This window comes from Musca vetustissima, unplaced genomic scaffold (assembly GCF_032173495.1).
Source record: "Musca vetustissima isolate MV318-11 ecotype Yass unplaced genomic scaffold, APGP_CSIRO_Mvet_v1 utg43716, whole genome shotgun sequence".
NCBI classification, from domain to species: domain Eukaryota; kingdom Metazoa; phylum Arthropoda; class Insecta; order Diptera; family Muscidae; genus Musca; species Musca vetustissima.
This window is the reverse complement of record NW_026887116.1, coordinates 56,013-69,448: the sequence shown is the minus strand read 5'-3', so window position 1 is coordinate 69,448 and position 13,436 is coordinate 56,013. Positions and strand designations below refer to the sequence as shown.

Here is a 13,436-nt window from a genome sequence, read left to right as displayed (position 1 = left end):
CCCCAAAGTCCCTATATATTTTTCGATTTGCACGAAATTTGGCATAACCTACTGAATTAAGCCTAGAGTTATATCTGCCAAGTTTCGAGAAAATCGGTCCAGATTTCTATATAGCTCCCATATATAGTTTCGTCCGATTTCATGTAACTGGTGCACCAAAGTCGCTATATACCTTTCGATTTGCACGAAATTTGGCATAACGTACTGAGTTGAGCCTAGAGTCATGTCTGCCAAGTTTTGAGAAAATCGGTTCAGATTTAGATATACCTCCCATATATAGTTTCGTCCGATTTAATGTAAATGGTGCACCAAAGTCCCTATATATCCTTCGATATGCAAGAGATTTAGCATAACGTACTGAATTAAGCATAGAGTGATGTCTGCCAAGTTTCAAGAAAATCGGTCCAGATTTATATATAGCTCCCATATATAGTTTCGTCCGACTTCATGTAAATGGTGCACCAAAGTCCCTATATATCCTTCGATTTGCAAGAGATTTGCCATAACGTACTGAAATGAGCCTAGAGTGATATCTGCCAAGTTTCGAGAAAATCGGTCCAGATTTCTATATAGCTCCCATATATAGTTTCGTCCGATTTCATGTAAATGGTGCACCAAAGTCGCTATATACCTTTCGATTTGCACGAAATGTGGCATAACGTACTGAATTGAGCCTAGAGTTATGTCTGTTTTTTTCGTGAAAATCGGTCCAGATTTATATATAGCTCCCTTTTATTATAGATTGATTTTAAGTAATTGACGCACCAAGGAACCAATAGGCTGATAGGAACAAAACTTTCTGAAATTAGAACAACCTATCCTGTGAACAACCTAACGCTTAATATTTGGATAGAGCTTCCATATATATTTTCCCCCGGTTTCAAGTAAATTGGGCATCAAACTCCTCATGTTAGTCAGATTGACATCAAATTTTGCACAACTTACAAAATTTAGCATAGAATTACGTAGTTGCGTTTTCTAGAAGTACAGACATAGCCCAACGGATGACCTATTTATATTTGTTTGAAGTCGATTTACATACTTTATGGATATATCTAGGTAGATTCACATTTAAATAAATATCAACTATTTTAGTTCATCCAATTTGATTTTAATGGTCCTGTTGAATACACCCAAAGTGGTGAAGGGTATCATAAAGTCGGCCCCGTCCGACTTTACTACTTTCCTTACTGGTTTAAAAATTAATTTTCAAGGTCTTCCATCAGTCGTGGATTTTTTAAAAACTAATTTTCAAGGTCTTCCATCAGGCGTGGATTTTTTAAAAATTAATTTTCAAGGTCTTCCATCAGGCGTGGTTTTTTTTTAAAATTAATTTTCAAGCTCTTCCATCAGGCGTGGATTTTTTAAAAACTAATTTTCAAGGTCTTCCATCAGGCGTGGAATTTTAAAAATTAATTTTCAAGGTCTTCCATCAGGCTTGGATTTTTTAAAAATTCATTTTCAAGGTCTTCCATTAGGCGTGGATTTTTATACCCTTCACCACACTGTGGTACAGGGTATTATGTCTTTGTGCATATGTTTGTAACAGGCAAAAATAATCGAGATAGACACATGGTTCCTTTTGAGAATATGCATAGAATCACTTTCTAAGTCGATTTATGCATGTCCGTCCGTCCGTCCGTCCGTCTGTCCGTCTGTCCGTCTGTCCGTCTGTCTGTCCATGTTAAATTGTAAACAAAGTACAGGCCGCATTTATTACCCGAATTGGATGAAAATTGGTATAGGTCACTTATTCGGCCCAAGGACGAACCCTATTGAAATTGGGAAAAATCGGTTCAGATTTAGATATAGCTCCCATATATATATTTAACCGATTTAATGTAAACGATCCCTATATATCTTTCGATTTGCACGAAATTTGGTACAGCCTAATCATTTAGGTCTAGAATGATGTCTGCCAATTTTCGTGAAAATCGGTCCAGATTTAGATATAGCTCCCATATATAGTTTCGTCCGATTTCATGTAAATGGTGCACCAAAATCCCTATATATCCTTCGATTTGCACCAAATTTGGCATAACGTACTGAATTGAGCCTAGAATTATGTCTGCCAAGTTTCGTGAAAATCGGTCCAGATTTATATATAGCTCCCATATATAGTTTCGTCCGATTTCATGTAAATGGTGCACCAAAGTCCCTATATATCCTTCGATTTGCACCAAATTTGGCATAACGTACTGAATTGAGCCTAGAATTATGTTTGCCAAGTTTCGTGAAAATCGGTCCAGATTTATATATAGCTCCCATATATAGTTTCGTCCGATTTCATGTAACTGGTGCACCAAAGTCGCTATATACCTTTCGATTTCCACGAAATTTGGCATAACGTACTGAGTTGAGCCTAGAGTCATGTCTGCCAAGTTTTGAGAAAATCGGTTCAGATTTAGATATACCTCCCATATATAGTTTCGTCCGATTTAATGTAAATGGTGCCCCAAAGTCCCTATATATTTTTCGATTTGCACGAAATTTGGCATAACCTACTGAATTAAGCCTAGAGTTATATCTGCCAAGTTTCGAGAAAATCGGTCCAGATTTCTATATAGCTCCCATATATAGTTTCGTCCGATTTCATGTAACTGGTGCACCAAAGTCGCTATATACCTTTCGATTTGCACGAAATTTGGCATAACGTACTGAGTTGAGCCTAGAGTCATGTCTGCCAAGTTTTGAGAAAATCGGTTCAGATTTAGATATACCTCCCATATATAGTTTCGTCCGATTTAATGTAAATGGTGCACCAAAGTCCCTATATATCCTTCGATATGCAAGAGATTTAGCATAACGTACTGAATTAAGCATAGAGTGATGTCTGCCAAGTTTCAAGAAAATCGGTCCAGATTTATATATAGCTCCCATATATAGTTTCGTCCGACTTCATGTAAATGGTGCACCAAAGTCCCTATATATCCTTCGATTTGCAAGAGATTTGCCATAACGTACTGAAATGAGCCTAGAGTGATATCTGCCAAGTTTCGAGAAAATCGGTCCAGATTTCTATATAGCTCCCATATATAGTTTCGTCCGATTTCATGTAAATGGTGCACCAAAGTCGCTATATACCTTTCGATTTGCACGAAATGTGGCATAACGTACTGAATTGAGCCTAGAGTTATGTCTGTTTTTTTCGTGAAAATCGGTCCAGATTTATATATAGCTCCCTTTTATTATAGATTGATTTTAAGTAATTGACGCACCAAGGAACCAATAGGCTGATAGGAACAAAACTTTCTGAAATTAGAACAACCTATCCTGTGAACAACCTAACGCTTAATATTTGGATAGAGCTTCCATATATATTTTCCCCCGGTTTCAAGTAAATTGGGCATCAAACTCCTCATGTTAGTCAGATTGACATCAAATTTTGCACAACTTACAAAATTTAGCATAGAATTACGTAGTTGCGTTTTCTAGAAGTACAGACATAGCCCAACGGATGACCTATTTATATTTGTTTGAAGTCGATTTACATACTTTATGGATATATCTAGGTAGATTCACATTTAAATAAATATCAACTATTTTAGTTCATCCAATTTGATTTTAATGGTCCTGTTGAATACACCCAAAGTGGTGAAGGGTATCATAAAGTCGGCCCCGTCCGACTTTACTACTTTCCTTACTGGTTTAAAAATGCATTTGCAAGGTCTTCCATCAGGCGTGGATTTTTTAAAAATTAATTTTCAAGTCTTCCATCAGGCGTGGATTTTTTAAAAATTAATTTTCAAGGTCTTCCATCAGGCGTGGATTTCTTAAAAATTAATTTTCAAGGTCTTCCATCAGGCGTGGATTTTTTAAAAATTAATTTTCAAGGCCTTCCATCAGGCGTGGATTTTTTTAAAAATTAATTTTCAAGGTCTTCCATCAGGCGTGGATTTTTTAAAAATTAATTTTCAAGGTCTTCCATCAGGCGTGGATTTTTTAAAAATTAATTTTCAAGGTCTTCCATTAGGCGTGGATTTTTTAAAAATTTATTTTCAAGGTCTACCATCATGTGAGACAAATTTTCCTTTCAAAAAAAAAAAAAAAAAAAAAAAAAAACAAAAAAAACAAATTTTTCCATTTATTTCTTTATTTATTATTCAAAAGTCTTGTATTCTACTCCGTTCCCAATACTAATGCCTCTCCTGCTTCCAGCGTAACTTCCTTAAGAGTCACCGTACTCCCAGCTTTTTTCTTTGAGTCCAGACTGCTTATTTTCACATTCATTGAAGATGGCAGGGTGCCGTCGAAATTTTCCAACACATTTACACTTGAAGGAGTCTCACCGTAATTGGCCACATACAAAAGACTTTCCTCGCCTGCTAAATATCTGCAATTTATAAAACAAATTAATTTATGTAAATAAAAAAACCGCATTCCGTTGCCCACCTCTTCACTACAAACACCCCATCACTGAGGGCCTTATATTTATATGAACCCTGTTGCAAGGTCTTGGACGACTTTCTCAGTTCCCCCATTTGTTTATAGATTTTCAAATGAGATTTCTCCGCCTTCGATTCCATTTCCACATTCACCGTTTTATAATCCTCAGCCAAAGGTAGCCATGTCTTCGGACCATCCGAAAATCCGGCATTTTTCTCGGCACTCCATTGGTACGGAGTGCGGCAGGGATCACGTGTAATTGTCTCAAAAATATCCGGATTTGAATTACAGGCCAGGTTATCCAACGTGTCTTCCCATGATATTTTACCATCAGTCATACCCAATTCCTCACCCTGATAGGTAACACTGGCCCCAGGCAGGAACATTACCAACATATTCATGGCATCTGTGTTACGTATACCATAACGACTGGCTGCACGACGACGATCATGATTACCGATTACCCAATTGGCAGTACCTCCCGCTGGCATATTGGTTAACCAATCATCGACAGCTTTCTGCACATCCTTGGCCTTGAATCCGGTATCCACTTCAGTGATTAAATTGAAATTAAATGGTAGCTCTGCTCCCTTGGTGGTGGAGTTGCCATACATTTGCATAGTATACTCCATGGGAGCATAGGTCTCAATTAGCAATACCCTGGTGTCACCACCATGGATCCTTTGATAATCATCCATTACCTGGCGCCATTGGTAGATCATATCAATACATTCCGGTTGTAAATCCACTTTTTCCGTTTTCAAATACTTCCGATCGTCTTTATCATCTGTGACGCCACTCACCTCTTCATCGGGATAGATGCCATTCGCATCGGGTTCAGCTTCAAAAAGTGCAGTGGCAGCATCAATACGAAAACCATCAACACCCATGTCCAGCCAATATCTCAGCACCCGTTTCATTTGCTCCACCACATCGGGGTTACGATAATTCAAATCCGCCTGTTGTACAGCAAATTGATGGAGGTAGTACTGCTGCCTTTGATCATTCCATTGCCAAGCACTGCCACGAAAAGTACATAACCAATTGCTTGGAGGCTGTCTCTCACCCTTCTCATCCACCTTGCCATTGGACCACACATAATAATCCTCATAGCCCCGTTCACGATTCACCGATTTCTTGAACCATTCATTTTCGGTGCTCGAATGATTGGGAACAAAATCCAAAATGATTTTCATACCTAATTGCTTGGCTTTCGTTAGTAGATCCCTGAAATCATCCAGGGTACCATATTCGGGTTGTATGTCAAAGAAGTTGGAAATGTCGTAACCAAAATCGACCAAGGGCGAGGTAAAGATAGGTGATAGCCAGGCTGCGGTGACTCCGATATCCTTGAGATATTCCAATTTAGAGGTAATACCTTTCAAATCACCAATACCATCACCATCGGAATCCTTAAAAGATCGCGGATAAATTTGATAAAATTGTGCGGTTTGCCACCAGTCCTGAACAACTTCTGCGGTGTTAACTTCCTGACATTGTTCACTGGGTTGATGGAACAAAGTCAAAAGGGTTATGACGCCAAAGAACACACTTAGCCTTGGTCTCTTTTCCATTTTTTACTGAAATGCAATGAAGCTGTTGATGGAACTTATATGTGGTTTTTGAGGTGAATAAACCAAAAAATTCTCGAGTGTTTCTGGTAAATATTGCAGTGTGCCCGTAGAAAAAAACATAAAGACTTGATAAGTTAATCACATGTATCGATATTTAAGTGGTAATTATTAAGTACCATCAACACAAGATGTTGGCTAACACAACAAAAAATATTTTTTTTTTAAATCCCTTAAAAAATATTTTTAAAAACCCAAAATAAAAAAAATTCACGCCTTTGGTAGCTACATGAAAAAAATATTTTTAAACCAGTGAGCGCAGTGAGCAGTGTAGGCGGACGGTGCCGACCATATGATACCCTACACAACTTCCGCGAAAATCTAACTTTGTGTGGTTCTATATTCCGAGCTTGGGCAATATTTTCCGATAATTGCATCCTTTTGACCGACTGGAGGTCAATAAATATTAGTAATATTCAGTACCGCCTTTCTAATTAATTGTTCAGATTCCCTTCACCGTGGGTTGTGTTGTGATGTTCGGCTTTCAATTGTGACCTATAAATCGATTCGAAAAACAAACACAAAAAATTATAGGATCCATGAGGATCCTGATGGAAAATTTCAAAACGTTCAGCTCTATATTTTCGCCCTCTGGTGTGGTAATGGGCTACTATATATGAATACGTAAGCACCTGTAAATATTTAGGTATAACTCCCACATCCGAGTACATACTATAATATAATTTGTATCAATTTAGAGGTCAACCACTCCTCTTGGATATGCTATCAACTTATGGGGTCTATGTCCCTCAGGAGTAAATATATACACAAGAGAATACAAATTTTGTAATTTTTCACACAGAAGTCAGGGTCAATTTGACCCGCTAAATATTGACCGATCTTTATCATTCTTTATAAATTTCGAGATGTTCGGGCTATAATTGCGGCCCTTGGAGCGACCAGAAATACCGACAAAAATTAAGAATTTGGTCCATTTCATCCCCTAAATATTAAACGATCTTTACCAAAAACAATAGGCGTCTTCATTGCCCAGAACCCATCCTACATGCAGATTGGTCCATAACTGTGGCCTGTATCGTGTTTACACATTATAATAGACAGACGGACGGACACACATGTCTAGATAGACTCAGCTAGTCGAGATATGACGATCGGTATACTTAAATTTGGGTCTACGACCACTTTTAAGTATACCGATCACCTGTTGGGGCTACAAATCCACGTCTTATATAGGCCCTGGTAAAAAAAACATTTTAAAAAGTCCACGCCGATGTTGGCTATTTTAAAAAATATTTTTAAAAAATGCACGCCTAATGTAAGCCCTTGTAAAGTATTTTTAAAAAATCCACACCTTAAAAAATATTTTTATTTCCAGGCTTTGCTTTTATTTTTAATTCTTATTTTAATTGGCCTTTAAAACCAAAGCTTCTCCGGCATCCAAAGAAATCAGTTTACCCGATGTGGGTATACCGGCATATTTGTTTGAATTCGAACTGCTTATAACGACACTCATTGAGTCGGAGAGGGTCTTATCGAAATTATCCAATAAATTCACATTTTTGCTGGCTCCACCAAAATTGGCCACAAACAGCAGGGTGTCCTCTCCCGATAAATATCTGAAATATATAAAAAAAAATATTTTTTAAATTAATTTTTATATATAAAATCAAATTTCAAACATTCCACCTCTTTAGCACAAATACCCCTTCATCAAGGGCCTTATATCTGTAGGAACCCTGTTGCAAGGTCTTGGACGTCTTTCTCAGCTCCACCAATTGTTTGTAGATTTTCAAATGAGATTTATCCGCTTGCGATTCCATTTCGACATTCACTGTTTTGTAATCCTCCGCCAGTGGTAGCCATGTCTTGGGACCATCTGAAAATCCGGCATTTTTCTCGCCATTCCATTGGAAGGGAGTGCGACAAGGATCTCGAGTAAATTTCTCATAAGTATCAGGGCTGGAGTTGCAGGCCGCTGGATCCACAGTATCATCCCATGATATCTCACCATCTGTCATACCCAACTCCTCACCCTGATAGGTAACACTGGCACCGGGCAGCAGCATTACCAACATATTCATGGCATCTATATTCTGTGGTCCATAACGACTGGCTGCCCGACGTCGATCATGATTGCCGATTACCCAATTGGCAGTACGTCCTGCTGGCATTTGACTCAGCCAATCATCGACGGCCTTGTAGATATCTTGGGCGGTAAATCCAGTATCCACTTCAGTGATTAAATTGAAATTAAAAGGCAATTCTGCACCCTCGGTGGTGGAGTTGCCATACATTTCCATAGTATACCAAGCAGGGGCATAGGTTTCGATGAGGAGAACCCTTGTATCGCCTCCGTGAATCCTTTTATAATCATCCATTACCTTACGCCATTGATAGATCATATCAATGGTTTCCGGTTGATTTTCCAAAAGTTCGTTTTTCAAGTAGGTCCTATCATCTTTGTCATCCGTCAGACCACTCACCTCCTCATCAGGATAAATGCCATTTTCATTGGGTTCCACTTCAAACAAGGCCGGCACAGCATCAATACGGAAACCAGCCACACCCTGATCCAACCAATATCTCAACACCCTTTTCATTTGTTCCACCACATCGGGATTGCGATAATTCAAATCTGGTTGCTGTACTGTGTATTGGTGAAGGTAATATTGTTGCCTTTCGTCATTCCATTCCCAGGCACTGCCACGGAAAAATTGCAACCAATTGCTGGGAGGTTGTCTCTGGCCATCCGCACCCATTTTAGCATCGGCCCACACATAGAAATCCTCATAGCCTCGCTCACGTTTCACCGATTTTTTGAACCACTCATTTTCATTACTCGAATGATTCGGTACAAAATCCAAAATTATCTTCAAATTCAATTCGTTGGCTTTGGCAATTAGCTCACGAAAATCGTCGAGGGTACCATATTCTGGTTGGATTTCAAAAAAGTTTGAAATGTCATAACCAAAATCCACCATAGGTGAGGCAAAAATGGGCGAGAGCCAGGCTGCGGTGACTCCAATATCCTTGAGATATTCCAATTTGGAAGTAATACCCTTTAAATCACCAATACCATCACCATCGGAATCTTTAAAGGATCGTGGATAGATTTGATAAAATTGAGCCGTTTCCCACCAATCTTTTGACACTTCAGCTACTTCAGTGGGATCCTGACATTGCTGTGATGGATATACCAAGGTCAGTAGAGCGACAATGAGATAACGTATTATAATGTGCCGGAACATTTTTGCTATACTAACAGGGATTTTTATTTTGAAGGGGGTTTATATAAATTTTTTTGTCAGCTTATGAAGTGAGCTTTTCCTGGCTGAATTTTTTTCGATTTGATTTCTGATAAAAATACAAACACTTTTCAGATAATTGTCATTCAAAACGAAAAATCCTCTTATAAACAATTAAAGTTAATGTGCAAACAATAGCACAACCTTTACAAATATATTTATGTAAATAAAAATATGTAGAAATATTAGGATGGTCGGAACAAAGGCCTTGGATTTTTTAAAAATATTTTTTTAAGGTCTTACCAAATGCGTGGATTTTTTAAAAATATTTTTTTAAGGTCTTACCAAAGGCGTGGATTTTTTAAAAATATTTTTTTAAGGTCTTACCTAAGGCCTTAGATTTAAAAAAAAAAATCAAGGTCTTTCCAAAGGCCTTGGATTTTTTTTAAAAAATATTTTTTTAAGGTCTTACCTAAGGCCTTAGATTTAAAAAAAAAATCAAGGTCTTTCCAAAGGCTTGGATTTTTTTTTAAAAATATTTTTTCAATGTGGGTCCTTAGACCCAGGTTTGGTCTAATGGCTTTCCATGTAACTTTTCAGGGTTTACTTGCATTGAGTAGGGCAATGAGTGTACCTGTCATGTCCACATGCCATGTAATAGAGGCACTTCATAATTACCACTTAAATAGAGATTAACATGATCAATTATACCTTATCAATCTGCAATGTTTTTCCTATTGTACACTTCAGGAATTCCCATAAACACTCCAGAATATCTCTCTCTATTCCCCTCAATTGCCATATATAAGTCCCGTCAACACCTTCATTGCATTTCAGTAAACATGGAGAAGAGACCAAGGCTAAGTGCGTTATTCGGCCTCATAACCCTCCTGACTTTGTTCCATCAACCCAGTGAACAATGTCAGGAAGTTACCACCGCAGAAGTTGTTCAGGACTGGTGGCAATCGGCACAATTTTATCAAATTTATCCACGATCCTTTAAGGATTCTGATGGTGATGGTATTGGTGATTTAAAAGGTATTACCTCTAAATTGGAATATCTCAAGGATATTGGGGTGACCGCAGCCTGGCTGTCACCCATATTTACCTCACCCATGGTGGATTTTGGTTATGACATCTCCAACTTCTTTGACATTCAACCCGAATATGGTACCCTGGATGATTTCAGGAATCTTCTAACAAAAGCCAAAGAATTGGGACTGAAAATCATTTTGGATTTTGTTCCCAATCATTCGAGTACGGAAAATGAATGGTTCAAGAAATCGGTGAATCGTGAACGGGGCTATGAAGATTATTATGTGTGGTCTAATGGCAAGGTGGATGAGAAGGGTCAGAGGCAGCCTCCTAGCAATTGGTTATCCGGTTTTCGTGGCAGTGCCTGGCAATGGAATGATCAGAGACAACAATACTATCTCCATCAATTTGCGGTGCAACAGGCCGATTTGAATTATCGCAATCCCGATGTGGTGGAACAAATGAAACGGGTGCTGAGGTATTGGTTGGACATGGGGGTGGATGGTTTTCGTATTGATGCTGCCACTTTGCTGTTTGAAGCAAAACCAGATGAAAATGGCATTTACCCCGATGAGGAGGTAAGTGGCCTAACAGATGACAAGGAAGATCGTAACTATTTGAAAATGGAAAAAGTGGATATACAACCGGAATCCATTGATATGATATATCAATGGCGCAAGGTAATGGATGATTATCAACGCATTCATGGTGGTGACACCAGGGTATTGCTCATTGAGACCTATGCCCCCATATGGTATACCATGCAAATGTATGGCAACTCCACCACCAAAGGAGCCGAGCTGCCATTTAATTTCAATTTAATCACAGAAGTGGATACGGGATTCAAGGCCAAGGATGTACAAAAGGCTGTAGATGATTGGTTAACTAAAATGCCAGCTGGAGGTACTGCCAATTGGGTAATCGGCAATCATGATCGTCGTCGTGCTGCCAGTCGTTATGGTATACGCAACACAGATGCCATGAATATGTTGGTGATGCTGCTGCCTGGTGCCAGTGTTACCTATCAGGGTGAGGAATTGGGTATGACTGATGGTAAAATATCATGGGAAGATACCGTAGATCCAGCGGCCTGTAATTCAAATAAGGATATTTTCGAGAAATACACACGTGATCCCACTCGCACTCCCTTCCAATGGAGTGCTGAGAAAAATGCCGGATTTTCAGATGGTCCCAAGACATGGCTACCCCTGGCGGAGGATTACAAAACAGTGAATGTGGAAATGGAATCGCAAGCGGATAAATCACATTTGAAAATCTACAAGGAATTGGTACAACTGAGAAAGTCGTCTAAGACCTTGCAACAGGGTTCCTATAAATATAAGGCTCTCAGTGATGGCGTGTTTGTACTGAAGAGGTGGGCAAGGGTATGCTATTTTTTATTTACTTAATTTAATTATTTTCATGAAATTTCAGATATTTAGCGGGCGAAGAAACTCTGTTGTATGTGGCTAATTATGGTGAAGCTTCTTCGAGTGCTAATGTATTGGATAATTTCGATGTTACCTTGCCATCATTAATGAATGTGAAAATAAGCAGTCTGGACTCAAAGAAATATGCTGGAATTCCGGTGAACCTTAAGGAAGTTACATTGGAAGCAGGAGAGGCTTTGGTATTGGGAACAAAATAAAATACAATTTTTTCGATTTTAAAAAAGTTATATTTAGGGATTAATAAACAGCGTGACTTTTTTAAATATTTAAAAATCGTAGATTCTTTTTAGGGTCATAGGCGTCGATTTTTATACCCTACACAACTATGTTGTCAGGGTATTATAGCTTTGTGCAGCCCCAAATGTTTGTAACGCCGCGAAATATTGGTCCTAGACCCACCTTTAAGTATACCGATAGTCATATCTCGACTAGCTGAGTCGATCTAGACATGCGTGTGCGTCCGTCTGTCCATTATAATTTGTAAACACGATACAGGCCACAGTTGTGGACCAATCTTCATGAACTTATGCATGTAGGATGGTTTCTGGCCAATCAAGACCCCTATTATTTTTGGTAAAAATCGGTTAATATTTAAAGGAGGAAATGTACAAAAAAACTTTATTTTTGTCTGATTTTTGGTCGCTCCAGTGGCCGCAATTATGGCCCGAACATCGTGAAATTTTACATTGAGAAGGGGATCGCGCCAAAGAATAAACATGTCTGTTTTAATAAAGATCGGTCAATATTTAGCGGGTCAAGTAGACCCTTACTTTTGTGTGAAAATGACAAAATTTGTATTCTATGGCGTATATATTTACCCCTGAAGGACATCGACCCTAGAAGTTGATAGTAAATACAAATGGAGTGGTTGAACTTTAAGTTGATACCAATTATATTGTCGTATCTACTCGGATGTGGGTGCTACACGTAAATATTTACAGGTGCTTACGTATCCACATATTATTTTGTAACCCCTTACTACACTAGAGGGCGGAAATATAGCGCGGATCGCCTTGCAATTTCCCATGAGGTTCCAGTTATGGTCAAGGACAACGCTTATAATTTTCGGTGATGATCAGATAATAATTTTGGGATGAAGTGGGTCGAATACTTAATTGTTTGTGTTTTTTTTTTCGAGTCGATCTATAGACAACAATTGAAAGCCGAACACCACAACACAACCACGATGAAGGGAATTTGGACAGGTAAGTAGAAGGACTGCACTGAATATTAGCAATATTCGTAAAATGTGGCAGAGTAAGGATGAGGTGCTGTTTGTCACGAAATAAAGTCCAGCCTCGGAATAAACATCCGAAGAAAGCTAGATTTCCATGGTAGTTGTGTAGGGTATCCTATGGTCGGCCCCGTCCGGCTATACTTCTCCATTCACTGGTTTGAAAATATTTTGTCAGGCATCCAACATAGGCGTGGATATTTATACCCTTCACCACACTGTGGTACAGGGTATTATGTCTTTGTGCATATGTTTGTAACAGGCAATAGGAAACGAGATAGATACATGCTTCCTTTTGAGAATATATATAGACTCACTTTCTGAGTCGATTTACGCATGTCCGTCCGTCCGTCTGTCCGTAAATGGATTTTTTTAAACAAAGTACAGGCCGCATTTTTGATCCGATTTGGATGAAATTTGGCACATGTCACTTATTTGGCCCAAGAAATCGTTCCAGATTTAAATAAAGGTCTCATATATATTTCGTCCGCGA

General features: G+C 38.6%; 3 protein-coding genes across 3 annotated transcripts; 1 reads left to right on the top strand and 2 right to left on the bottom strand.

The window, feature by feature from the left end:
* Nucleotides 1–4,119: 4,119 nt before the first annotated feature.
* LOC133334692 (maltase A1-like) lies at nucleotides 4,120–5,960 on the bottom strand. Its single transcript, XM_061543023.1, has 2 exons — nucleotides 4,393–5,960; nucleotides 4,120–4,333 (listed from the first exon to the last, which is right to left on the bottom strand). The coding sequence occupies exons 1-2, from the start codon at nucleotides 5,958–5,960 to the stop codon at nucleotides 4,120–4,122; spliced, it is 1,782 nt and encodes a 593-aa protein (XP_061399007.1).
* A 1,420-nt stretch (nucleotides 5,961–7,380) lies between these two features.
* Nucleotides 7,381–9,134, bottom strand: LOC133334691 (maltase A1-like). The gene is made up of 2 exons (XM_061543022.1): nucleotides 7,665–9,134; nucleotides 7,381–7,594 (listed from the first exon to the last, which is right to left on the bottom strand). Exons 1-2 carry the CDS (start codon nucleotides 8,957–8,959, stop codon nucleotides 7,381–7,383), a joined length of 1,509 nt encoding a protein of 502 aa, XP_061399006.1. The 5' UTR covers nucleotides 8,960–9,134.
* Nucleotides 9,135–10,156: 1,022 nt separating this feature from the next.
* LOC133334690 (maltase A1-like) lies at nucleotides 10,157–11,906 on the top strand. The gene is made up of 2 exons (XM_061543020.1): nucleotides 10,157–11,633; nucleotides 11,693–11,906. The coding sequence occupies exons 1-2, from the start codon at nucleotides 10,339–10,341 to the stop codon at nucleotides 11,904–11,906; spliced, it is 1,509 nt and encodes a 502-aa protein (XP_061399004.1). The 5' UTR covers nucleotides 10,157–10,338.
* The last annotated feature ends 1,530 nt before the right edge of the window (nucleotides 11,907–13,436 follow it).

What these genes read in the sequence shown, in the direction of transcription:
- LOC133334692 (XM_061543023.1), bottom strand. Translation starts at nt 5,960, where the DNA reads ATGGAAAAGAGACCAAGGCTAAGTGTGTTCTTTGGCGTCATAACCCTT. An exon ending in GGGGTGTTTGTAGTGAAGAG is followed by an intron (nt 4,334 to 4,392) that starts GTGGGCAACGGA and finishes TATAAATTGCAG; the next exon opens with ATATTTAGCAGGCGAGGAAA.
- LOC133334691 (XM_061543022.1), bottom strand. Translation starts at nt 8,959, where the DNA reads ATGGTGGATTTTGGTTATGACATTTCAAACTTTTTTGAAATCCAACCA. An exon ending in GGGGTATTTGTGCTAAAGAG is followed by an intron (nt 7,595 to 7,664) that starts GTGGAATGTTTG and finishes TATATATTTCAG; the next exon opens with ATATTTATCGGGAGAGGACA.
- LOC133334690 (XM_061543020.1), top strand. Translation starts at nt 10,339, where the DNA reads ATGGTGGATTTTGGTTATGACATCTCCAACTTCTTTGACATTCAACCC. An exon ending in GGCGTGTTTGTACTGAAGAG is followed by an intron (nt 11,634 to 11,692) that starts GTGGGCAAGGGT and finishes ATGAAATTTCAG; the next exon opens with ATATTTAGCGGGCGAAGAAA.